Genomic DNA, 27,383 nt, shown 5'->3' with positions numbered 1-27,383 from the left:
CATGAACCAACCTCTGCTAGTGTCCAACTTTTCTCAATGCAATCTCCTCACCTCTCAGCCTTCTCAGAACTGAAGACAATCAGAGCCCTGCTCTGGATTAGGACATGGGAATGTTGTGGCTAGTATGATCCTCTAACCAGACCACTCAAAGTTTCTTCCTATCAGCAATAAGGCTGTTTTGATTTCTTACCATTCATGTGTTCAGTGGAGTAGAACTTTTAATTTCCTTCAAGAACTTTTCCTTCGCATTCACAACTTGGCTAACTGGCTCAAAAAGCCTAGCTTTTGGCCTATCTTTGCTTTCAACCTGCCTCTGCTTTCAACATGCTTTCCTCAATAAGCTTAATCATTTCTAGTTTATGATATAAAGTGAGAGAGATGTGACTCTTCCTTTCACTGGAACACTTACAGGCCACTGTAGGATTATTAATTGGTCTAAATTAAACATTGTGTCTCATGGAATAGGGAGGCCTGAGGAGAGGAACAGAGATGGGGAGTAGGGGGTACAGCATAGCTAGTTGGTGGGGCAGCCAGACAGATACAATATTTATCAGTTAAGTTTACCATCATACATGGGCATGGTTCACGGCACAATCACGATAGTAACATCAAAGATCACTGATCACAGATTACCAAAGTAGATATAATAATAATGTCTGAAATGTTGCAAGAATTACCATAATGTGACACAGATACACAAAGTAAGCACATGCTGTTGGAAAAACGGCACCGAAAGACTTGTTCAACTCAGGGTTGCCATAAACCTTCAATTTGTAAAAAACACAGTATTTGTGAAGCTCAATAAAGTAAAGCACAATAAAATGAAGTCTGCCTATAATTACGTATGCTTAGGATTGTAGCCTAGAAGGGAGCCAAAAATCAATACAACAAATGAAATAAAGAACAAGGGCTAGCAAATTACCTTAGGCTAGAAAATAAACCAAGAATTCAACATGTGAGTGAATATTATCATAGAAGGTTAGAGATGTGGAACTATACATTAAATGCTTTTTTTCTTTAAAGACAAGTAAACACGCAGTATCTCACAGAGTTGTTCTATAAAAAATAAACAATTATGTGACTCTCGTATGAAATGGGAATTGCCATCAAACAAGAAACTAAGTTATATACAAAAAAAAAAAGAGAACGAGGCAGGGGAAGACAGCTTACTTCTTCAGGGAGAGAGTTTAAAGCTGTATAGCATCACTTTATGGTCCCCCAGGCAACACAAAATGGTCTTCATCCTCAAAATGGAATAAAATGGATAGAATTTTTATTACAAATAGAATGTTAACTTTTCTTGCCTTTGGGACTTTAATTTAAACTAATAGTTTCTCTTGCAAGGTGATTTAGATGCCACATTCTCCAAAGACAATTCCTGTCTTAATGTTTAGGGATGAAAATAGGTGCCTATTGTTTTACATTTCCAAATAAGCATAAAATAGAGTAACCATACTACAATCAAATAAGCATTTACTGAGAATCTTCTAACTATAATCTGAATCAAAGGAGACCAAAATAAACAGAAGCTGATTTCTTGGCTGGTAGCCTTCACACATTTACTAAAAACATTTTAAAACTGAGATCTGATGTATTTATATGAGTGAATGAATGACTTTATATTAATTTAGATCAGAGATTTATACAAAATGCTTGCTTAAACAAAATGTTTTCATAAAATCTAGTAAGTATTCAAATCTTCTTGTCTCTTAAGATAGACACATATACTATAAACATTACAGACAGAAACACTGCCAATGGTAAAAAAAGAAAACCACTCTAAAGCCATACATCAAAGTAAAAATTCTAATTTCAGATTACAGTCATTTGTAATATGCAATTCAAATGCACTAAATCACACAGTGTAAAAATTTCAAAAGCATTATTTTGTTCCTTTCAGAGATAACCTTTCCAGTAACAGGGTAATAGACTGTAAAATAAAATTTTGTTTATATTTCCATTACATACATTACCATCTTACATTTGTACAGAATGGAGAAATCTTTCTTTCCTGATCAGGTGCAATCATGGTACAAACAGTGTTATTTTTAGTTAAAACACCTGATACTAAGGAAGAATTATGAAACTAGAAGCTCTCTGTGTTTTTGTTGTTGTTGTTGTTTAAAAAGCAAGTACAGACTCTTCTAAGTTAATTGTTTTATAATTTTACATTTAGGAGGACAGACGTAGCAATGGCTCAATCACCTCATTCAAGGAAGAACTGTAGAAAATTAACATCTCACTAATATATTTTACTTTTTCTTGTTAAAAAGGCATATGCTAACTTTATAAAGTGTATCAATAAACGCCTATAAAATACATATATCACTTTATAGTTCAAGAAAAACAGGCTTATCCACTTTAATAAAAATTTGGAACTATTTTTATTAAAGAAAAAACAAAAATTTAAAACACAATGTTAAAACCTAGCTTCTTGGAACGACTTCACATTATATGAACTCAGCAAAAAGCTTCACTTTATTCAGATTACAATTTTTTATTTTGTAAATCAAGAGTTCAAATCCAAACTCTGGCTTCTTCCAGAGCAAGGCAAACAAGTTTATTAATCTGTTACCTCATCCTTTAAATGGTGATAATAATACCTACCTCATGGGACTATAGGAAAGATTAGATAGTGGCTATAATCCCCAGCCCAGTGCTAAATATACAGTAAGTGATCCAATGACACGTGTCAAAGACTGAACATCTGCATGAACTCCTTCTTCCAAAGTCCCATTCTTTTTTGTCAGTAGTCTTAGGCACGAGGGCATTTATAAATTTTGTTTCAGATTGTTAACAAGACATTCCTTTTGTTCCCTTCCTGGGGCATCATTAGTTAAACTGGTGAGAGTTTATTGTTTTAATACCTTGTGGTTACGTGGCCTTAACATTTTGTGATACACAATTTCAAGACCATTTTCAACAAAAGGTACAGTGAATAAGTCCGCAATGGGCTTATTCTAATGTAACCTAATTTAATCTAATAATTATGAACTTCTCAGTGTTTCTAAAATCTGTTCTTTTAAAAGCTATACACTTTTTACTCCCTTTTTTCTTCATTTCCCTTCAACTTCATCTCTTTGTCTTCCAGTCTTTCTAGGAGACAAATGGGCAACCTCTACAGATGACCAAGAATATGATCCTTCATGTCCTTCAGTATCTAAAGCAAATGGTCTGTTTAAAAGTTTACTGTCTAACAGAGAAAAAAAGTGTTGTTGAAAACAGACGACGTTTATAATAAAACAACTGTTCAAAAAAATATACCTGAGATACTCAATTTACTTAGGTTAATTATGTTACTGTGTAAAGCTGCCTATACAGGCACATGTAAAAAAAAATCAGGTCATCGTGTGGTTCTTTCTAGTTTCTATACCAGTGCTATCCATAAGAATTTTCTGTGATCATGGGAATATTTTATATCTGTGATCCCCAAGAGAGTGGTCATCTGCCAAATATAGCTACTGAGAAGTGAGACTAAGGAACTTACTTTTACATTTTATTTACTTGTATTAAATTTAAATAGCCACATGTGCCTACTAAAATGGATAGCAGGCTTAGACGTTCTCCTTTCTTGTCCTTTTTCTTTACCATTTTGAGCCTTATCCGGATGCTCTTATTGAACTCCTTGTTTCAAATCTCTTCCTGTTATCTCTAAGATTAAACAGCTGACAGTTATAATCTCAAAACAATTACTGAAAAATAATTTTAAAAGCTAGCTCTAAAATGTGCTTTTTTGATGAAAAGTACTGCAATCAATTATTTTAGATTTTTCTAATCAAGATTTACTAAAAAATAAAAAACACATATATCAACAAGTGTTGAAACCTTACAATTAAAACCTTAACAATATATACGTTCCCCTCCATTCTTTGTCAGCTACATAATTAGTTTCAGGATAGGACAAGAGCAAATTAAAAACAAGTACAGAACAAACCACAGCACAACCAAGCAGAACTAAGATAATAAATGAAAATCACTCTATACTGATCTACTAATGGTGATAATACAGAAATTAGTGACTAGAAATAGGATAAATAAAATGCAATACAATAGTCAATGAAGAATTGTGCAGTTTCTATCTCTAGCATTATTTATCACATCAAAGATAAAATCCTACCCCAATTTCAAAAGATTTTTGATGACTTCTAATGGTTCCTTCCAAATTTATCTATGCATACATATTATTTTAAGGTATAATTATTTTAAAATATGATAAGATTCCAAAAAAATGTTAAGTGTTTTAAGCTCCCCCTCTGTTTCTCCTTTCTCTCCCTCCAGACTCTCCCCACATATAAAACAATCTATTTTTAAAGCACAGATGTAGGTGCTAAGAAAAACAACTATGATGCTTGACTGTTAGAAATGAAACAATGGCCTCTCTCTGGGACTGGTATTAATGTCATCACCACCCATCAATTCCTCCTTTCTTTGCCCATCAACTTGGCTTTGAGGATCTTGTGGGGGCGTAGAGGGTAAGTAGGAGGGTAGAACATGTAAAACAATCTCAGTATTCAGGGATATGATTCAAAAGAATTCAAGTTATATGAATACAAAGTTATGTGCTTAACTACATACCACTTTCTGAATGACTACTGATTTGATTTTCTTCTTTGGAATTTGAGTAAACATGATGAAACTTACTATTTTGAGCCAGGGCTTGAAGCAGACAATCCAAGCATCCTTCTAAACTATCCTCAGTCTTGTCAACAGCTGTTATCTTCAGCTTCTTCAAGGTATCACTGAGATTATCTGCTTAAGGAAAAAGAAAAATCAGAAACTCAATCTTATGACCACCATATGTTACATGACAAAAGGATAAAGAGTTACCACTAAACTGGAGAGCTTCCTATAATAGCAAATTAACCTCCACATACATTCCAAAATGGCATTAGGCTGTACTATTAAAAAAATTTTAAATGCACTTTGTTCACTTAACTCAGATATGAAATATTCATTCTGCTATGTGTAAGATACCAGGAATATTCCAAAGATTATCAAAGAACATCTTTTTTCCATATTCTTATAACTTATTGAGCTTGTTCAGGAAAGCATCCATGGCTTAGAAAAATTAAATGTTCACAAAAAAATTATATAGTTTTGCAAACATTTTATTTCATTGTTCACTTCCTCTGTAGTACATTAAAGACATAAAAAATGAAGGTTTAGAAAAATTTCAAAATAATATGATTCCAAATAATACAAAGTGTGATAACTACAAAACTTACACTGTCATTTCAAAAATACTTCACATCAAAGTACTGCTTTAAGCCCTAACATGCATATTTTGGATTATAAAGCTATGCTTTCTTCCTAAATTATATGTGAATTCCTCTAGATCACAGATTCTCAAAACCTCTTTACACTATTAAAAGTTATTGAGAATCCCAAAGAGCTTTTGTTTATATTATTGCTATAGACATTTAACACATTACAAAATCAAAACGGAGACTTTTTAAAATTTATTTCGTAATTTACTTAAATGTAACAATTATAAACCTACTGCATATTAACATAATTAGCATTTTAATGAAAAAAATTATTTCCTAACAAAAAAATTTAGCAAGAAGAATAGCATTTTTTTTTCTTTTATTATACTTTAAGTTCTGGCTTACATGTGCAGAACATGCAGTTTTGTTACATAGGTATATATGTGCCATGGTGGTTTGCTGCACCCATCAACCTGTCACTTACATAAGGCATTGTTTTACATTTTTAGAAATTTCATCCAGGCCCAGTGGCTCATGCCTGTAATTCCATCACTTTGGGAGGCCAAGGTGGAAGGATCACTTGAGGCCAGGAGTTCGATACCAGCCTGGGCAACAAAGTGAGTCCTCTTCTCTAAGAAAAATAAAAATAAAAAAATTAACTGCATATGGTGGCACGTGCCAGTATTCCCAGCTACTCAGGAGGCTGCAGTGGGAGGATCACTTAATCCTAAGGAGTTTGAGTCTACAGGGAGCTAGGATTGCTCCACTGCACTCTAACCTGGGTGGCAGAGCAAGACCCTATCTCTTAAAAAAAAAAAAAAAAAAGGAAAAAGAAAAAAAAGAAATCTCCATAACGTGGTTCAACAGAAGATAACTGGACTCTCATATCTACTTCTGTATTCAATCTTGGTTAATGTGCTGTTTTGGTTTGAATAGATGAAGAAAATTTAGTCTCAATATCTACGTAGTCGGAAAACACGTGAGTATTTTAACAGTCTTTTCAGATAATTGCGGATATTCATTGATATGCTAAAACTGGACACCTGGCAGTTCCTTAAAGGTTAGTTTCCCTGCTAAGCCGAAACAATATGAAAGCTTCCATTCTCCAGAAGAGGAAAGATTTATCTGATTTATCTGATTAAGGCTGAGAAGGGCTACTGGACATGTATGGCTCAACCCCTTCTGCATTCCTGTTCTTTTAGAAAGAACAAGAATTTTCTGTTCTACACCTGTGGCTGTCCAGGTGTACCAGTGACAAAATGAATAAATATGTATAATTCAGCAGTAAATTACTAGTAATCCCATTGTGACTCTACAAATAGAGGCCTTAACTCTAGACTTTATCAATTTTAAAGCAGATATTTTAAATTCTAGCAGACGACTCATATGCTTATATCTCCAGTGGTTCTAAACTTGGGTAAGAAACAGAGGATATTATTTTTGTACTCCTTCAAACCACGACAGTAAATTTCAGTAGTAAATCCTTAGCATCCAAATTACTTTTTGTGTAATTCCAGAGAGCTGTATTTTATATTTCCTTAAAAACACTGAAATTGTTCTAATGCAAATTTGTCAGCCTCTGGCTGGTTATGAGGCTGTAAGTAGAGATAGAAATGGAGAAGTATTAACAAATAAAATAAAATTTTTTCTTAAAACAATTTCTTTCCTATATATCAACATATGGTCTAGCTCGTCTTGTGAAATATGTGACATCTTCAAAGGGTTAAAGCAAAGTTGACTTGGTCATTAAAATTCTGAGTCTCCCACTTCTTACCCACTCAATCACTCCTTAAAACCTGATCTAACCGAATCCTCTAAAAGCCTATCAAAATTACTCTGTCAAAGGTTTTAAATGATATCTTGACAAAGCCAATGAATTTTTCTCAATGCTCTTACTTGGTATCTCTGTAGCAATAGACAGTTTTTCCATTTCTGAAACACCTCTTAACTTAGAAACATCAGTCTAAACACTTATTCTTGGTCTTCTTCAATAGATCTTTCTTCTCTATCTGCCCCTTTAATATTAGTGTGACCCCAGTTGTGCACAGAGCCTCTTCTCTTCCTGAATAATATATGCATGCCCTTCAGAATATTAGGATGGTATGCTCTTTCCTTCTGTCCTCCCTTCTTTTATTGAGCTGGACAGACCACTTGCTTTATCTCCCTATCAATATAAAGAATTACCACATTTTAGGCCTTATTATATTTGGATAAAACCTGATGCAACTTCTGGTAACCGTGAACAGCTAACTATCATTCCTCGCATTTCTCAAAAGTCTCTGTTAAAGACAAACAGCTATACTTTCCCACTAAAACCTTCAAACTTTGCCAAGCCTTTTTTTTCTTTTATCTTAGGCACCAGAGGCTCTTTATGCTCCAACCTCTCTTCTATAAACCAGAAACAAATTATTTACTGGTCTGTAAGTACTTGCTGCAATGGAAGAGTTTTCATAAGACCTAAATTTTTAGCTATCAGTTCCTTTCTTAACATCAATCTAAAGAAAAACTAATGAGGAAAGTGATGCTGTTTTAATATTTAAATAATTTGACCATAAAAGTACTTAAGATCATCACCATCATCAAAGAATATATATACTTGACTGTGAAGAAAGGACTGTCCCAAAGAACCAATCTCAAGACAGTGTCATGTTAAACTAGGAAGTCATGAAATTCTTTATGTTATTTGTGGTGGCATTTTTCAGTTTATCTTCCTCACAATATTATTCAGATATGGTAGCTTTATTTTCAAGGTTATTGGATCTAAAACATTATACTTTTAAATGTTAATCAATTCTATCACTTTACTATATGCCAGTAAGTAGATACATAGGTATATAGATACGTGTTTGTTATCTTTGGACAATTATACCATTGTTGATGATAAAACCAACAGGAGACAAGTACACAAGAACTGCTAACTAAGCTTGTAAAAGTTCAAGACATTTTTACCTCACTTCAAATGTCACTCAATTTTTTTCTGTATCTATAATTTTCACATAACTATCTAGTAACAAAGCTTTACTTTAAAAGCATCATTATCCACATCAAATCTAAAAAAAAAAAAATATTTCTGTGCTAATGTGGTTTTCAAGTACCTAGAATACAGCCAATGCATGAATGGAAGAATTTCAAGTTTATCTCAAAATGAATGGCATTAAGTCAATTTGGGGCACCTGGCTTAGCAGCTGGAAATAATAGCAATCTCTCTTGAATATTATGTTTTACTTATCTAAAGGGTTTAGTATCTGACAGAATGAAGCTATTTTTAAAAGCTTCTCTAATGAAGTAGGAATAATAGTTTCTGTTAGCATGTCAAGTGGAAAGGTCTGTGTTTAAAAATTATAATATTTTCAGTTTTACTATGTTGTATTTTCAGTTTCCTACTTTTCTTTTTTTGTTTACCAGAGCTGGTCCTAAACCAATCAGAAACTTTTACAACTCACATTATGCCCTCATCTCCCATTACTTTCTCACACAACATCATGTGTGTCAGTCCCACCACATTATTGGCTTTTTCCCAAGCACACCTTCATTTTTACAATTGTGAGAATTAAATTCTTTTCTAAAATTCCTTTCTGTGCATTTTCCACATCTAGCATGGCTACTTACTTGGCAAAGTCAACTAATATGCCAAGTCTTACATGAAGCTTTCTGTATTCCTGCAGTCAAAGGAAACTTCCTTTTCTAGGCTCCCATATTTTGTTTATACCTTGATAAACATGAAAGTTTCTATTTTTATATAGATTCTTTAATGTTAAATTTATTCCAACAGATTTTAGAATTTTGTCATTGCTGAGAATTAAATAAGTTGTCGCATTTTCATGGGTAGGTGACGTATCTACAGTAAAAAAAGCGCTACCTTGTATAATTATCACATATTCAGTCACCATTCAAATTATCTTACTTCTTAGCAAGCTAAAAAAGTTTAAGTATAAAAATCATGCCTCTTGATCTTGGAACATATCTTCTGTGGATAAAGGGGGACTACTGTACTGTAATCAAATTCTCCAGTTATTCCCCATTTCACTGACTTCTAACGATATGAAAAAAAAAATCATGCTTCTCTTCATTGCTGCTGCGGCTACAGATGCTTGCTGTTAAGATATAAACAGACACTTCTCAAAAGAAGACATTTATGCAGCCAACAGGCACATGAAAAAATGCTTATCATCACCGGCCATCAGAGAAATGCAAATCAAAACCACAATGAGATACCATCTCACACCAGTTAGAATGGCGATCATTAAAAAGTCAGGAAACAACAGGTGCTGGAGAGGATGTGAAGAAATAGGAACACTTTTACACTGTTGGTGGGACTGTAAACTAGTTCAACCACTGTGGAAGTCAGTGTGGCAATTCCTCAGGGATCTAGAACTAGAAATACCATTTGACCCAGCCATCCCATTACTGGGTATATACCCAAAGGATTATAAATCATGCTGCTATAAAGACACATGCACACGTATGTTTATTGCGGCACTATTTACAATAGCAAAGACTTGGAACCAACCCAAATGTCCAACAATGATAGACTGGATTAAGAAAATGTGGCACATATACACCATGGAATACTACGCAGCCATAAAAAAGGATGAGTTCATGTCCTTTGCAGGGACATGGATGAAGCTGGAAACCATCATTCTCAGCAAACTATTGCAAGGACAAAAAACCAAACACCGCATGTTCTCACTCATAGGTGGGAATTGAACACTGAGAACACATTGACACAGGAAGGGGAACATCACACACTGGGGCCTGTTGTGGGGTGGGGGTAGGGGGGAGGGATAGCATTAGGAGATATACCTATTGTTAAATGAGTTAATGGGTACAGCACACCAACATGGCACATGTATACATATGTAACAAACCTGCACGTTGTGCACATGTACCCTAAAACTTAAAAGTATAATTAAAAAAAAGAAAAAAAAATAAGAAAACTGAGAGCTTAGAAAAAGTATTTAAAGTTTAATCATTTATCACTACCTTCATAATTATTACTTGGTCCCAATAAAATTGAAAATTAAAAAGAATATGAAACTAATATGAATGTGCTACTTTGATAAATCAGTTTCCACGATGAAGTTCCACAGATGCAAGATCTAACAGGAATGTACCTAAATACTAAATATGTTTTGTGAACATACATTATGTACACATGATCTGAAAAAGAAATATCTGAGCAAAAAAGTAACTGTTCAGGTGCATGTGTGCAATATTTCAAAGGCAATTCACTCAGTACTTGGATAATTAGAAAAATTTCTAATATTTGAAGAGAAACAAAAGAGCTAAAACTATTCTATTTAATGAAAACTCCAAACTAAATTTCATAAATGTTACACACCTAACTTCTATCTTAATTCATGAATTTATTACTTTAACATGTAGTCATGCCTATTCATATACATGGTCTTTGCTCCCAGTATGACTCTCCAGGTTGCAATGACATTGTAACTCTGTGCCTATTCACCAGTTACGCACACATCTATCCACTAGATACACCTCTTTCATTCCAGGTTAATTACAATTCATTACAAGATTTCATAAAATATAAGGGCTTATATGAATGTAATCAACCTGTCCTATGTGTGAGTCAAGCAGTTTGAACTCTATACCAAGTGGTTAAATCCCAAAACTAAACTTCATCAATAAGTGTGTAATCTATTTATGAGTTTATTTTTGTAGAATTTTATACAGTTCTATTTTTTCTGTATTTTTCATTTTGTTAGTTTTATAGTTCTAGGTACATAAAACCCTGTCTGTATAGTTCTACTATTAGATTGAAAATTCCTCTAGGACAGGAAATTATGCTAGGATACTCATGCTACTCACTATAGTGAAAATTTAGTAAATCCTGAAAACCTACATTACTTTTGAGTTACTTGCACTGGCATGTTTCTTTAGAAATTATGACATAAACTGTCTTGATTAAGAAATATTTTTATTAAAATGGGCTATACTAAAAACAATGACTTTATTTCACTGTAAGTCATCTTCTCTAATTATTTTAGAAATGTGACAAAAATTTTCTAAGCAGTAATTTTTCATTCATTCTTTTTTTTTTTTTTTAAGACAGAGTTTCACTCTCGTTGCACAGGCTGGAGTGCAATGACGTCATCTTGGCTCACTGCAACCTCCATCTCCTGGTTTCAAGGGATTCTCCTGCCTCAGCTTCCCGAGTAGCTGGGATTACAGGCACCCGCCACCACAACCAGCTAATTTTTTGTATTTTTAGTAGAGACGGGGTTTCACCATGTTGACCAGGCTGGTCTTGAACTCCTGACCTCAGGTGATCTGCCCACCTAGGCCTCCCAAAGTGCTAGGATTATAGGCGTAAGCCACCGCACCCGACCTCACTCATTCTTAAATGGAATTAAAAATCTATTTTAGTCTGAAATAGAAACACTCTAGTCTTACTTGTCATGTTTGATTAGAGGGTGAAGAATCTGACAGATGATCTTCACAACTACAATATTAAACTATAATAAATAAGAGCAAAATACAATTTGTAAAATTTTATTTCACACAACGCCTAAAGACCTACTGTCATAAAGTTCAAGAATTATGTCTGTGTATATGTGATTAGGCTCTACACAGAGAGAGCCTAATCACATACATTGTGTCTGGATGCGACAGGCCTACAATACTTTGGCTCCTGGCACTCACGGCAATAATTTTTCTTTCTTTTTTTTTTTTTTTTTTGAGCCAGGGTCTCACTCTGTAACCCAGGCTGGAGTGCAGTGGCACGATAATGGCTCACTGCAACCTCAACTTCCTGGGCTTAAGCAATCCTCCCACCTCAGCAAGCTGACTATATGGGGCCACGGGTACTGACTACCACGCCCAGCTAATTTTATTTTTTTGGACAGAGTCTTTCTCGACCTTCTGAGCTCAAGCCATCCTCCTGCCTCAGCTTCCCAACATGCTAGGATTATAGGCATGAGCCCACCGTGCCCAGCCATGGCAATAATCTTAATAAAAAGTGCCCATTATTATAATTATTATATTATTTTAGGAAATCATAGTATGTACTACATAACAGAAATCCCTTGATAATTTTATGACAGTTATAATTTTACTCAGTGGTGAGCAACCTAGAAAATCCACTGTCTTCTAAGAAGTGACAGGAAACATATGACTCAAAACAACTGCCAAATATACTAGTGATGATGCTAATATTTTACATTAACATTAAAATTAGTATCAGGGATAACAATTTTCAGTTGGAGAGATCAGTACAATATTCCTTTGTTCCTACAAAGTTTTATTAGGCTCCTGTGTTAATAAAAATACTAAATTTTTGTGGAAACTATTCTTATTAAAAGTACTAATTGACATTTTTCATTAGCCAAACTGGTAAAATTTATCATAAAGCTATGTTAAAACCCACAGCACTCTTTAAGCATACATATTTCTTTCCTGGCTGCTAGAACAGTCAATTAATATCTCTTCAAGACATTTAATGTCAGAATAAAGAACAAGTAAAGAAACCAAATTTCTCTAGGCAAACTTCTTTTTAGGCTATCTTCATTTGAAATGAAAGAAAAACTCAGTTAACATTTATTCAGCAGGTAGTTCCTACTTTGAGCAATCTATTGCTCACTGAGAAAATGTATCTTTTAAGTTTTATAACTGTTTCAGTTACTGTTTTTATATAACAAACCACCCCAAATTTACTGGCATAAAACAAAAGCCATTTTATTATGCTCATAGAGTCTGTGAACCAGGAATCACAAAGGGCACATTCAAGATGGCTAGTCTCTACTTCACAAAATCTACAGCCTTGATGCAGAGTCTCAAAGGCTAGGGGTGACTGGGAGTGACTCAGTGGCTGACGCTGGCATGATCTAAATCATCTAACAGTTCATTCACTCACATGGCTGGTGACAGGCATGAAAGGACTGAAAGACTAGGATTTCTGACCTGAAATCTGATACCTGAGACTTGGGACCTTTCTACAAGGCTTAGCTTCCTGACATAGCAGCCTCCAGGTACTCGGATTTCTCAGGGCTCCAAGCAGGCTGGTATTCCAACAATCAGAGCGGAAGCAGCATTGCCTTTTATGACCTAAGCTAGGAAAGTCACATGGCATCCCTTCTGCTGCATTCTACTGGTTACACAAGTGTGCTCAGATTCAATAGGAGAATTAGACCCCAAATCTTAATGAGTGGTAGGAAGTTCTAAAAAAAAAATGTGGGGCAAGAGACATTGTTGTGATTATCTTCCAAAAATATAATCAGCTACCGTAACTTAATATTCACCACATGGTTTGGTTAAAATAGTACAATAAACAGCATTATAGTCTTTGATTAGTTTTAGCTCTGAATACAAGATAAAGTTTTCTAAAAACAATTATATTTTTAGCTTTGGAAATGGAAATTTAAAATTACATGGGGTTGAAAAACTACTGTGTACTATTTAATATGTTCAGTACCTGGGTGATGGGATCATTTGTACCCTAAACCTCAGCATCATGCAATTTATCCAGGTAACAAACTGCATTACGTGCTCCCTGAATCTAAAATAAAAGGGGAAAAAACCCTATAGATAACATTATTTTTAAAAATTATATGGATATCACTTTATGTACTATTTCCAACTCCCTTGTGAAATAGATATTATTATCTGACTGTAATAGATGAGAAAGCTGAATTCAGAAGCTGAATAACTTGCCCAGAATAAGTGCCAAAGTTGGAATAAATCCAGATATACGTGTGTCTGCAAGTACAGGCTCTTCCTTCTGTATAGGTAGTTGAACTTCGCTCAGTTAAATGAAAGTTACACAGATATTGTGCTAATCAGAACTGTGCAAAGGACTGTCTGTACCTTCCTTTACATAGATGTAAGCTCTTCCAAAATGAATTTATAATCCAAACACGTTAGCTAGTTGTACTAGGTAACAACCGTCTATGTATCTGAATTAGTGACTAAAAAAAAAAAAAAAAAAAAAAAAAATTACAATGAAATGTACCAGGAAGCAGTCTGCAACAGTATCTCAAGGGTAGTACAATGCGGAATACACACTTTAGCTTTCAATAAGTGTTTAACTGAATAAATAATAAATTCTAGAAAAAGTTCCAGATCATTTTAAGTAATGAACACTTACATATGTCCAAGAAGCTGTATTAGGGGCTGAAAAAGTAAATATAATCTGTCCTCTTAATTAAATTCTTAGGGGTCTGTGTTTTCTCTTGACAATCTAAATTATGTCCTTTTTTATCACTCATTTTCTATTATTCTTTATCTACTAGAGTTTAAGCATTTCGAAACTAGAAATATGACTACTTGCACTCCTTACTTTGTCACTGTTTATACTGCCTAATATAGTAGTTTTGTGTTGCTGATTTGACTGATGGTGCTTTGTATGCAACACATAAAAGCCAGAAATATAATACACTGGACAAGTTTTATTAGAGCTTACCACCACATCACCATCCCCAGAAATGCATTTCTGCAACTAAAGGAAAATCATTAGCTCATACTATTTTTTTTTGCTCTAACTGTATTTTTGAGACCAAATGTAGCTTATAATGTTAAAAACAAATCAACATTTTTATTTCTCTGAAACACAACTACACCAATGTAAGTTTTGCATTTTTGTAATGATCAGTTTCATCTTTCATGAAGTTACTTGAAGAATCTTCAAAAGGGAATAATTTTCAGAAGAGTTAAAAAATTGTTTTTAAAATCTGATGAATTTCTTGTCAAAAAAAGTCTTTCATGGTATGTGTTTCTCACAGTTTTGAAGGCAATTTTTTTAAAGTTCAATTCCTAGAACAAAAATCACAACAAACTGTCTCTCAGACCACAGTGCAATCAAATTAGAACTCAGGATTAAGAAACTCACTCAAAACCACACAACTACATGGAAACTGAACAACCTGCTCCTGAATGACTACTAGGTAAATAACAAAATGAAGGCAGAAATAAAGATGTTCTTTGAAATCAATGAGAACAAATACACAACATACCAGAATCTCTGGGACACATTTAAAGCAGTGTGTAGAGGGAAATGTACAGCACTAAATGCCCACAAGAGAAAGCAGGAAAGATCTAAAATAGACATTCTAACATCACAATTAAAAGAACTAGAGAAGCAAGAGCAAACAAATTCAAAAGCTAGCAGAAGGCAAGAAATAACTAAGATCAGAGCAGAACTGAAGGAGATAGAGACACAAAAAAATCATTCAAAAAAAAAATCAATGAATCCAGGAGCTGTTTTTTTGAAAAGATCAACAAAATTGATAGACCGCTAGCAAGACTAATAAAGAAGAAAAGAGAGAAGAATCAAATAGATGCAATAAAAAATGATAAAGGGGATATCACCACCGATCCCACAGAAATATAAACTACCATCAGAGAATACTATAAACACCTCTATGCAAATAAACTAGAAAATCTAGAGGAAATGGATAAATTCCTGGACACATACACCCTCCCAAGACTAAACCAGGAAGAAGCTGAATCTCTGAATAGACAAATAACAGGCTCTGAAATTGAGGCAATAATTAATAGCCTACCAACCAAAAAAAGTCCAGGACCAGATGGATTCACAGCCAAATTCCACCAGAGGTACAAAGAGGATCTGGTACCATTCCTTCTGAAACTATTCCAATCAATAGAAAAAGAGGGAATCCTCCCTAACTCATTTTATGAGGCCAGCATCATCCTGATACCAAAGCCTGACAGAGACACAATAAAAAAAGAGAATTTTAGACCAATATCCCTGATGAACATCAATGCAAACATTCTCAATAAAATACTGGCAAACCGAATCCAGCAGCACATCAAAAAGCTTATCCACCACGATCAAGTAGGCTTCATCCCTGGGATGCAAGGCTGGTTCAACATACACAAATCAATAAACGTAATCCATCACATAAACAGAACCAATGACAAAAACCACGATTATCTCAAAAGATGCAGAAAAGGCCTTGGACAAAATTTAACAGCCCTTCATGCTAAAACCTCTCGATAAACTAGGTATTGATGGAAAGTATCTCAAAATAATAAGAGCTATTTATGACAAACCCACAACCAATATCATACTGAATGGACAAAGACTCGAAGCATTCTCTTTCAAAAATGGCACAAGACAGGGATGCCCTCTCTCACCACTCCTATTCAGCATAGTGTTAGAAGCTCTCACCAGGGCAGTCAGGCAACAGAAAGAAATAAAGGGTATTCAATTAGGAAAAGAGGAAGTCAAATTGTCCCTGTTTGCAGATGACATGATTGTATATTTAGAAAACCCCATCGTCTCAGCCCAAAATCTCCTTAAGCTGATAAGCAACTTCAGCAAAGTCTCAGGACACAAAATCAATGTGTAAAAATCACAAGCATTCCTATACACCAATAACAGACAAACAGCCAAATCATGAGTGAACTCCCATTCACAATTGCTTCAAAGAGCAATCCAACTTACAAGGGATGTGAATGACCTCTTCAAGGAGAACTACAAACCGCTGCTCAACGAAATAAAAGAGGACACAAACAAATGGAAGAACATTCTATGCTCATGGATATGATAAATCAATATCGTGAAAATGGCCATACTGCCCAAGGTAATTTATAGATTCAATGCCATCCCCATCAAGCTACCAATGACTTTCTTCACAGAATTGGAAAAAACTACTTTAAAGTTCATATGAAACCAAAAAAGAGCCCACATTGCCAAGACAATCCTAAGCAAAAAGAACAAAGCTGAAGGCATCACGCTACCTGACTTCAAACTATACTACAAGGCTACAGTAACCAAAACAGCATGGTACTGGTACCAAAACAGAGAGCTAGACCAATGGAACAGAACAGAGGCCTCAGAAATAACACCACACGTCTACAACCATCTGATCTTTGACAAACCTGACAAAAACAATAAATGGGGAAAGGATTCTCTATTTAATAAATGGTGCTGGCAAAACTGGCTAGCCATATGTGGAAAGCTGGAACTGGATCCCTTCCTTACACCTTATACAAAAATTAATTCAAGATGGATTAAAGACTTAAATGTTAGACCTAAAACCATAAAAACTCTAGAAGAAAACCTAGAAAATACCATTCAGGACATAGGCACGGGCAAGGACTTCATGAATAAAATACCAAAAGCAATGGCAACAAAAGCCAAAATTGACAAAAGGGATCTAATTAAAGAGCTTCAGCACAGCAAAAGAAACTACCATCAGAGTGAACAGGCAACTTACACAATGGGAGAAAATTTTTGCAATCTACCCATCGGACAAAGGGCTAACATCCAGAATCTACAAAGAACTTAAATTTACAAGAAAAAAACAACCCCATCAAAAAGTGGGCAAAGGATATGAACAGCCACTTCTCAAAAGAAGACATTTATGCAGCCAACAGACACATGAAAAAATGCTCATCATCACTAGTCATCAGAGAAATGCAAATCAAAACCACAATGAGATACCATCTCACAACAGTTAGAATGGCGATCATTAAAAAGTCAGGAAATAACAGATGCTGGAGAGGATGTGGAGAAATAGGAACACTTTTACACTGTTGGTGGGACTGTAAACTAGTTCAACCACTGTGAAAGACAGTGTGGCGATTCCTCAAGGATCTAGAACTAGAAATACCATTTGACCCAGCCATCCCATTACTGGGTATATACCCAAAGGATTATAAATCATGCTACTATAAAGACACATGCACATGTATGTTTATTGCAGCACTATTCACAATAGCAAAGACTTGGAACCAACCCAAATGTCCACCAATGATAGACTAGATTAAGAAAATGTGGCACATATACACCATGGAATACTATGCAGCCATAAAAAAGGATGAGTTCATGCCCTTTGCAGGGATATGGATGAAGCTGGAAACCATCATTCTGAGCAAACTATCACAAGGACAGAAAACCAAACACCGCAAGTTCTCACTCACAGGTGGGAACTGAACAATGAGAACACTTGGACACAGGGCGGGGAACATCACAAACGGGGGCCTGTCATGGGGTGGGGGACAGGGGAAGGGATAGCTTTAGGAGAAATACCTAATGTAAATGATGAGTTGATGGGTGCAGCAAACCAACATGGCACATATATACCCATGTAACAAACCTGCACGTTGTGCACATGTACCCTAGGACTTACAGTACAGAACTTAAAGTTCAGAAAATATTTTATAATGTCAAAAATATAAATTATGCAATATACGTATACATGTAAGTATATATAAATAATTTACATCTCAAAAAAAATTATTCTGGGTCACAAAAAAAAAGTTCAATTCCTGTTTTTTTCCCTATGAAAAAAATTCCAACGATCATTTACTAGTTATCTGAAATTATTTTATATAATTCTTTTTTATATCATTTAAAAAATTTTTAAATGTAATTATTTAAAAATTTTAAAATTATATATCATTTATGTAATTCTTCTGCATATAGTTATTTTAAATAATGTTATAGAACTCTTATATATTATAAAATGCTAAGATATAATAATGTTCCTTAGAAAAAATATAGTGGCCCTATTATTATTATTTTTGTTTGTTTGTTTCTTTGTTTGTTTTTGAGACGGAGTCTTGCTCTGTCGCCCAGGCTGGAGTGCAGTGGTGCGATCTCGGCTCACTGCAAGCTCCGCCTCCCGGGTACACGCCATTCTCCTGCCTCAGCCTCCCCAGTAGCTGGGACTACAGGCACCCACCACCACGCCCAGCTAATTTTTTTTGTATTTTTAGTAGAGACGGGGTTTCACTATGTTAGCCAGGATGGTCTCGATCTCCTGACCTCATGATCCACCCGCCTTGGCCTCCCAAAGTGCTGGGATTACAGGCGTGAGCCACCGTGACCAGCCTAGTGGCCCTATTATTATACTATGATGACTTTTTAAAATGGAATGCCATCATTTTTCCTACAAAATTTATTTAATGCTGCAAGGCCAAAAACAAGGAAAGAAAAAATCCAACAGATCTTGGTTTAGGCTAGTGAAGTCCTTATAAGGTAACTGAGCTTGAAAGTTTCCATATTAAAATTTGTATTATTTCCTTATAAAATAGGCCCCCATTTCCTTCATTTGGAATCTATTCTGTGGTTCTTAATCAATGACAATGATAATATCTTAAGGGTATATATAAAATGAGGATATAAAAGAGCTTAAGCAACTTGCCAAAGGCTATACACAGTTAATGGGAGAGCAGAGAATCTATTCCGTATCTCTATGATTTCTTATGTCATTCTGATCAATTAAAAATTCAGTTTAACCATGATTAGTGACTATACAGATCATAAGTAGTTGTGCTCTTGACTACTTGTATGATTAAATTTTCACAATTAACTTAATTTTAAAATATTAATTTTCAAAAATATAAATTCAACTTTACAATAATTTTGAACATAATTAAATCTTTAGCAATTCAGATCCCTCCAGGAACTAGATAAACAGGAGTTTTAATGAGTGAAATTTGAAGGATATAAGATAATAAGAAGTAATGAAAACTAGGGGGACCTCATACCCTGCCTAAAAGACAACTATAGATGACTGTTTAATGGGAATGCAGCCTAGGGTACTGTACATTTTTTATTTTTTTGAGACGGAGCCTTGCTCTGTCGCCCAGGTTGGAATGCAGTGGCTCTATCTTGGCTCACTACAATCTCCACCTCCCGGGTTCACATGATTCTGGTGCCTCAGCCTCCTGAGTAGCTTGGTTGGACTAAAGGCTAATTTTTGTACTTTTAGTAGCCATGTTGGCCACTCTGGTCTTGAACTCCTGGCCTCAAGTGACACGTCCGCCTTGGCCTCCCAAAGTGCTGAGATTACAGGCGTGAGCCACCACTTGGCTAGAAAGCGTATTTTCATCAGAAATTTGTTGATATTTAAGTGTTAACAGTTAATTCCAATTTCTAAAATTTCCTTAACAAAATCCATCTACATGGTATATTTGGCCCACAGGCTGCTGCCTGACAAACTCTATTACAAAAATTCCTATTATCACTATAGGATACTGTTGTTAAGAGCAGTAGCATGACCTAAATCTGTAGTGACTTTGTAACATCCACAAACAAGTATTTACTGAATGCCAAAAAGAAATATGAAACACTGAGTGAATAGAACTACATCACTGAATGAGATTTGAAATCTAAGTAGTAGTAGGTACCACAGAAATGAGAGGTCAGTGAACTCAGAAGCCATCTTAATGAGTTAGACTATGAAAAATGATTAAGAAGACAAGAAAACAGGCTATTCTAGAAGAAGTAATATAATAACAGGATCAAAGATGTACTGGTGTTATGACGAAGAATACAGGGGAAAGTGAAAGGAAGATGTGTTGCAGAGAGTAATGAGAAATAAGAGGTAGCAAATTTTTGTGGGTCTTGAAAGCTCAGCAGGGTTTAGACTTGATATGATAGGCAATTGAAGCAATATCAGATTCCTGTATAAGAAAGTAATACAATTGATCTAGTGTCTTTTTAAAAATGTTAATCTGGTCATAGTATATAGAAAGCACTGGGGAGAAAGTCTAGTATCTCAGTACTACAGGAATGAGGTGATTAGTGTCTGGATTCTGTTAATGGAAATGTCCAAAAGGGTCAACAGTTTTCCATTAACTCACTTAATTGGATGAATCCTTAGTATTAGCTTGTTCATGTTTGTGTGTGTGTATGTATGTGTGCGCTTGCTTTTTTTCAGTAACAAATTGGAGCTAGTCTGGTATAATAAAAAGAACACTACTATAGGAGCTGAGAGATCAACATTCTAGGCCTGACACTGCCCCTAACTAAAGGCATGAACTCGGACCTGTCTCTTGACAGGTCTTACTGATCCTCAGTCCCTAATCTAGCCAAATAGAGAGAGAACCATAATATCATCATTTGAGTTTCCAGATCTCACAATATTTTTCCATTTCCAAAACCAGCCATCTGAAGATTTCAGACTTAAAAATCTGGTTTCTGACTTCTTTTGAAAAGTCAAAAATGTGACTTCCTTGGGCCCACATTCTTAGGGCAAAACTCGTTGAGGTTGCACAGGGAATCCTCTTCCAGGTTGGGCAAATGCTCTAGTTGCCATAGTCCCAGCATTTCCTTCTGTATCCTTAGAATGATGTCCAGTGTTAGATGCCATTCATCATGTTTTTGCTGCTGTCTTTGTTATAGTAGAGAAATGTATTTCTAAGCTGTTCTTTTTTATTCAAAGTAACAAAATGAAAGACAAAAAGAAAGACATACTTTAAGAAAAATAAGAGTAAGCCATCTTCACGGAAATAAAAAATTTTCTCTTTTACTCAATATGCAAAAAAAAAAGGGGGTATGTCAAAAAGAATCACCATTTAATTACCTTTAATCAGTTACATTTGAGTTTGGGAACCCTGCTCTAGGTAATGGAAAACCATTACAAAATATGTCTAAGGAGTAAAACAATCAGATTTATATTTTAGAAAGAGTACTTGTTATAGATGGAATGTTTGTGTCCCCTAAAAATTCGTATGTTGAAATCCTACTCCCAGTGTGGATGGTATTAGGTGGTAGGGCCTTTGAGAGGTGATTAGGTCATTAGAGTGGAGCCCTTGTGAATGGAATTAGTTCCCTTATAAACTCGACCTCCAGAGAGCTTACTCACTCCTTCTACCATGTGAGGTTACATAGAAAAGATGACCTATAAACCAGGAGGCAGGCCTTGACCAGACACTGAATCTGCCAGCACCTTGATCTTGAACTTCCCAGTCACCAGAACTGTGGGAAAAAAAAAAATCTGTTGTTTATATGCCACCCAATATATAGTATTCTGTTACAGCAGCCCAAATGAACTCAGACAGTACTCTAGCAGCAAGTAAAAATTGGTCAAGAAGAGGGATGCCAGGGGAAAGAACATCTGTTAAAAGAGTAGTGTAGTCTCAAGAAGAGGTAGTAAGGGCCTAAACTTACATGTTTACAGTAAAGAGGCGGGAGGATTAATTCAAAGTACTAGAATTGCTAAAACTTAGGGAACCCAATGATGTTCAAAAAATGACTCCAGATTTTAGGAACGGTTGCACAGATGAATGGTGGTATCATTCACTTAGATAGGGAATTCATAGAGAGAAAAAGTCTTGTGGAAAGGTGAAGTAGCGCAGCATTACTCTATGGCAAGAATTGGCAAACTACAGCCCATTGCCCATGTAAAATTTTTGTACAGTCCACAACCCATACATACTTTTATGTAATGGTGAAAGTAAAAGTAAAGCAAAAATAATGGCTTTTACTTCTATAAATGGTTGAATAAAATTAAGGGAAAAACATATTTCATGAAATGCAAATTATATAAAATTTAAATTTCAGTGTCCATAAAATTTTATTGGAACACAACTCATTCCTTTGTGCACTGCCTATAGCTGTGTTTGCATTATGATAGCAGAACTGAGGGGTTGTAACAGAATGATTCACTTTACACTGTTGCTGGATGCACTACAAATTGCAGTGACAGTTATGACTTGTCAAGTGCTTCAAAAACCATAGTATACTGTTATACCATATTTGATCTTCCTGTCAAAATAAGAGAAGCATGTCACACTTTTAAAGCATTTAAAGTAGTATGTGAATTGTTTTGTTATCGAGTTAGATGGCAAACCATTGTACCATACAATATACATCGATACTACCAGACTAAGCACTCATCACATTCCCAAGACAAAGGAAAGTTATCATCAGAGAAATCAGGAAAATATAAAACAAAGTATCTCATCACAGCAGAATTTCCACACACACAGACACAGACACACACACAGACACACACACACACACACACACAGCTGCAAAGAAATTAAGCTTCCGGGTATCTCATTTATTATCCAAGCAAGAAAATCCAGTTACCCATAGGGAGTTAATTAAGCTTCCATGTATCTCATTTATTATCCAAGCAAGAAAATCCAGTTACCCATAGGGAGTTAATTAAACTGTATTTGGCTGCAGCAACCAATGTTTCCAGAGAAAATAAACTTGTTTAAGAATAACCTTTCAGTGAGAATAACCACTGCAGATGAGGACACTGGGAGCAATACCAACATTCAACTAAAAAACAAGGCAAAAGATTTGTTTTCTTTGGCTTGATAGATAGAGGTTTTCTTTGGCTCTTGATGAGCTGGCAGATATTAATGATACTGCTTAGTTTTTTCTCAAGAAGTCAATTCCAAGCTTGAAATCACAGAAGAGTTAGACTCTATGAAGAGTCTCCATAAAATAATAATAAGCAAGAATATTTCCCAAGTTGAGAAAGCACCAATTCAGTATAACCTGAAGTGGAATCTGTTAAGATGTGATGCAACTGATGGTGACAAAAATAAATGAAGACCAGAAAAAGGTTTAGTTGAACAAATTTACAAAGTTTGTGAAAGCATAGGTATTTAAAGCTATGGTACTTCATTCTATTATTCATCAATAGGGAAAACAATTTATCACGTATCATTGAACCAGTAGGGAAAACATTAATTTACCATGTATCACTGAACCAGTAATGTCACCAGTGAACTTCATTTATTCTCACAGATTTAACCATCATAAGTTCTGTAAATTTTGATCAGAAATGGAAACAAAATCCAGACTTGCCTTATGACACAGAAGTCTAATGGCTTAGTGGTTACAGAGTTTTATTGTGTTTTTTTGAGCTCAAGGACACAAACGAAATTTTCTGAACAAAAAGAAAGGCCTTTAACCACTACTATGGCTTTGGAAATTAAAATTTGCTGCAAATTTGATAGTTTCCTAATGAATCTGACTTAAAAGTCAAGGCAAAGCAGTGCTTACACGAGAAAATACTGCAATAAAGTCATTTTGACAACACTGTTCCAATTACAAGTAATAATGGCTTTATATACTTCCTGTGTTGTCAAATGTTAAAATAAAAAGATCTCCCTCCATACACAAATTTGCAATAGATATGTTTTGCAAGCTCAAACTATAGTTCCTGCAGTGCTTTTCAGACCTCACTGCAAGTGCAAAGGAAATTTCTATATTTCAAAATCCATTTAACCATGCAATTGAGGAGCTCCCACCTAACCTTAAATTGGAAGTGGTTAATCTGCAATGTAATTGTATACTAAATGGCAAATATCAAGAAAAGTCTTGGGAAAAAAAAAACCAAAAACAATGTTTTTTGCCAACAATTACAGCTGTACTGAAAGAATTCTATTAGTGCCTTCCATACAACGAATATGCTCATTAAGATCATATACAATTGGCAGTACTTATTTGTGTGGGGAAAAAAATGCCTCGAAGATGAAATTTGTAAAACTGCATTTACAGGTCTGCATTAACAGATAAACATCTACAATAAATTCTGATAAGAGGATAACTTTGAATCTTAATAAGTGAAATGTTATCCCAAAAGAACTTTAAAACAAAAAATATAAATTAAAAAAAAAGAACTCCAGTCTTTTCATTTTTTATCACAATAAATTGTGTTCAATTAATGTTATCATATTTCAAATGTAGTAAAAAAAATGATGGACATTTATGTTCTCTCATATATATTTTTCCCTTTTCTTTTAGGCTGGTGCAAACATAACTGCAGTTTTTGCATTGTTGAAATTTGCTGTTAGATGCTCGAATACATTCTTAAATAAATGTGGTTATGTTATACATCATTTTAATGCACAGTTCTCTTTAAGAGCGATTTTCTTATTTCTGAGTTCAAAATGGGTTGTAAAGCAGCGGAGACAACTAGCAACTTCAACAATGCACTTGGCCCAGGAACTGCTAACGAACGTACAGTGCAGTGGTGGCTCAAGAAGTTTTGCAAAGGAGACGAGAGCCTAGAAGATGAGGAGTGTAGTGGAAGATGAGAAGTCGACAATGACCAATTGAGAGCAATCATCAAAGCTGATCCTCTTACAACTACACGAGAAGTTGCCGAAGAACTCAATGTCGACCATTCTATGGTAGTTCAGCATTTGCAGCAAATTGGAAAGGTGAAAAAGCTCGATAAGTGGGTGCCTTATGAGCTGAGCGAAAATCAGAAAAAAAATCGTTGTTTTAAAGTGTTGTCTTCTCTCATCCTATGCAACAACAATGAACAATTTCTCGATCAGATTGTGACGTGCAACAAAAAGTGGATTTTATATGGCAACTGAAAAGTGGATTTTATACAACTGGAGATGACCAGTTCAGTGGTTGGACCAAGAAGCTCCAAAGTACTTCCCAAAGCCAAACTTGCACCAAAAAAAGGTCATGATCACTGTCTGGTGGTCTGCTGCTGATCCACTACAGCTTTCTGAATCCCAGTGAAACCATTACATCTGAGAAGTATGCTCAGCAAATTCATGAGATGCACTGAAAACCGTACTGTCTGCAGCCGGCACTGGTCAACAGAAAGGGCCCAATTCTTCTCCATGACAACATCCAACCACAGATCGCACAACCAACGCTTCAAAAGTTGAACGAACTGAGCTATGAAGTTTTGCCTCATCTGCCATATTCACTTGACCTCTCACCAACTGACTACTACTTCTTCAAGCATCTCGGCGACTTTTAGGAGGGAAAATGCTTCCACAACCAACAGGATGCAGAAAATGCTTTCCAAGTGTTCGTCAAATCCCGAAGCATGGATTTTTACGCTACAGGAATAAACTTATTTCCCATTGGCAAAAATGTGTTGATTTTAATGTTCCTATTTTGATTAATAAAGATGTGTTTGCACCTAGTAGTAATTATTTAAAATGCACAGTCTGAAACCACAATTACTTATGCACCAACCTAATATGTAGTACCTTTGATTCCGCCTCATGGCCTACAAAGCCTAAAATATTTATCATCTGATCCTTTATGGAAAAAGCTTGTCAGCCTATGCTTGATGGTGGTGCTGTTCCCAGTGTGGCATCACCTGGGAAGGTCTTGACAATGCAAATTCTCAGCCCACCCCACATCTATTGAATCAGAACTTCTGAAAGTGGGCCCAGTATTTTTTAAAAACAAGCTCTTCAAGTGATTCTATGCAAGCTAAAGTTTGAGAACCATTGCTCTAAATCAGGATGTTGGAGTGTTAGTTGTCCCCTTGGATAAATTATTTAATTCTTTGATTTAGTAAAATGGAGACAGTGTCACCTACTTCATAGAATTGTTGAAAGGATTAAAATTCAGTTTTAAAAATACATAAAGTGTAGCATAACTGACATCAATAATTCTTAATAAATGGTAATTATGAACTCAATGGTATACAGCCCCCTGTACTACTCCATGAGATATAATTATTAAATTTTCAGGATTTTTATGAGGCAGTTATTAAAACAGCCATTATTGAAATTATATAAACATATATGAGTTATACTAAAACAGAAAAATTAACGCTCAAAACCATCACTACTTACTTTACATTTTACTATTATATGTGCTAATGAGATTACGTCTATATGGTGGATGTGGTATATAACAATGTGCTACCTCTTGTCTCTTCTCAACTCTGCATTCAGTGACACTATTTTAGCAGCTTGAAATGAGCCATGGGGGAGTATTTACACCACAGGAAATTGACAGCCATCACAAATCAGGGCTATTTTGGAAAAAGGCGTTTAGTTAAACATTTACCAGCACCCCTCTAATTATCATTATTAAAAATTATAAAATGAGTTTTATTTTGAACTCAATGAGTTTTAATTAACTATGCATGTAGAGATGTCTACTAATCCGCTAAATACAATACAAAGATGTAGCCCAGATATTAATAAATATATTTCAGTACCAATAAGTACCTAAAATCATTTTGTGAACAAAAAGGACTTTGGAATTTACGAGTACTGTTGACCCTTGAACAATGCAGGCACTAGGGGTACCAATCCCCCTCTCCCTCAGTCAAAAATCCACACATAACTTTAACTCCCTAAAACCTTAACTAATAGCCTAATGCTGACCAGAAGCCTTACCAATAACATAAACAGTCAATTAACACATATTTTGTATGTTATATGCATCATATACCATATGCATCAAATACCATATTGTTACAATAAGGTAAGCTAGAGAAAAGAAAATGGAAGGAAGAGAAAATGTATTTACTGTTCATTACATGGGAAGTGGGTCATCATAAAGGTCTTCATCCTTATTATAGTCACACTGAGTAGGCTGAGAAGAGGAGGGGTTCATCTAGCTGTCTCAGGTGTGGCAGAGGTGGAGGAGATGAAAGGGGAGGCAGGAGAGGCGACTCACTTGGTATAGCTTTTATTGAAAAAAAAAAATCCACATGGAAGTGGAAC

General features: G+C 35.1%; 1 protein-coding gene across 13 annotated transcripts in view; it reads right to left on the bottom strand.

Annotated features, from left to right (window-relative positions):
• Positions 1 to 27,383, bottom strand: part of RAP1GDS1 (Rap1 GTPase-GDP dissociation stimulator 1) — a 182,473-nt gene that overhangs the window by 145,602 nt on the left and 9,488 nt on the right. For 5 of the 13 annotated variants that reach the window (XM_054554208.2, XM_054554209.2, XM_054554212.2 and 2 more), the window contains exons 1-2: positions 13,128 to 13,311; positions 4,642 to 4,749 (exon numbers count right to left, since the gene is read on the bottom strand). In XM_054554208.2, the coding sequence (XP_054410183.1) occupies positions 4,642 to 4,749; positions 13,128 to 13,296 (277 nt within the window). In that variant the 5' untranslated portion in view covers positions 13,297 to 13,311. Of the gene's footprint in view, positions 1 to 4,641; positions 4,753 to 13,127; positions 13,312 to 27,383 lie in introns of those variants that run through there. The other 8 variants (XM_063723544.1, XM_024245972.3, XM_024245977.3 and 5 more) reach the window with 2 other exon arrangements.

Source organism: Pongo abelii, chromosome 3 (genome assembly GCF_028885655.2).
Source record: "Pongo abelii isolate AG06213 chromosome 3, NHGRI_mPonAbe1-v2.0_pri, whole genome shotgun sequence".
Lineage (NCBI taxonomy): Eukaryota > Metazoa > Chordata > Mammalia > Primates > Hominidae > Pongo > Pongo abelii.
The sequence above is the reverse complement of the archived record's forward strand: the minus strand, read 5'-3'. Positions and strand labels throughout refer to the sequence as shown.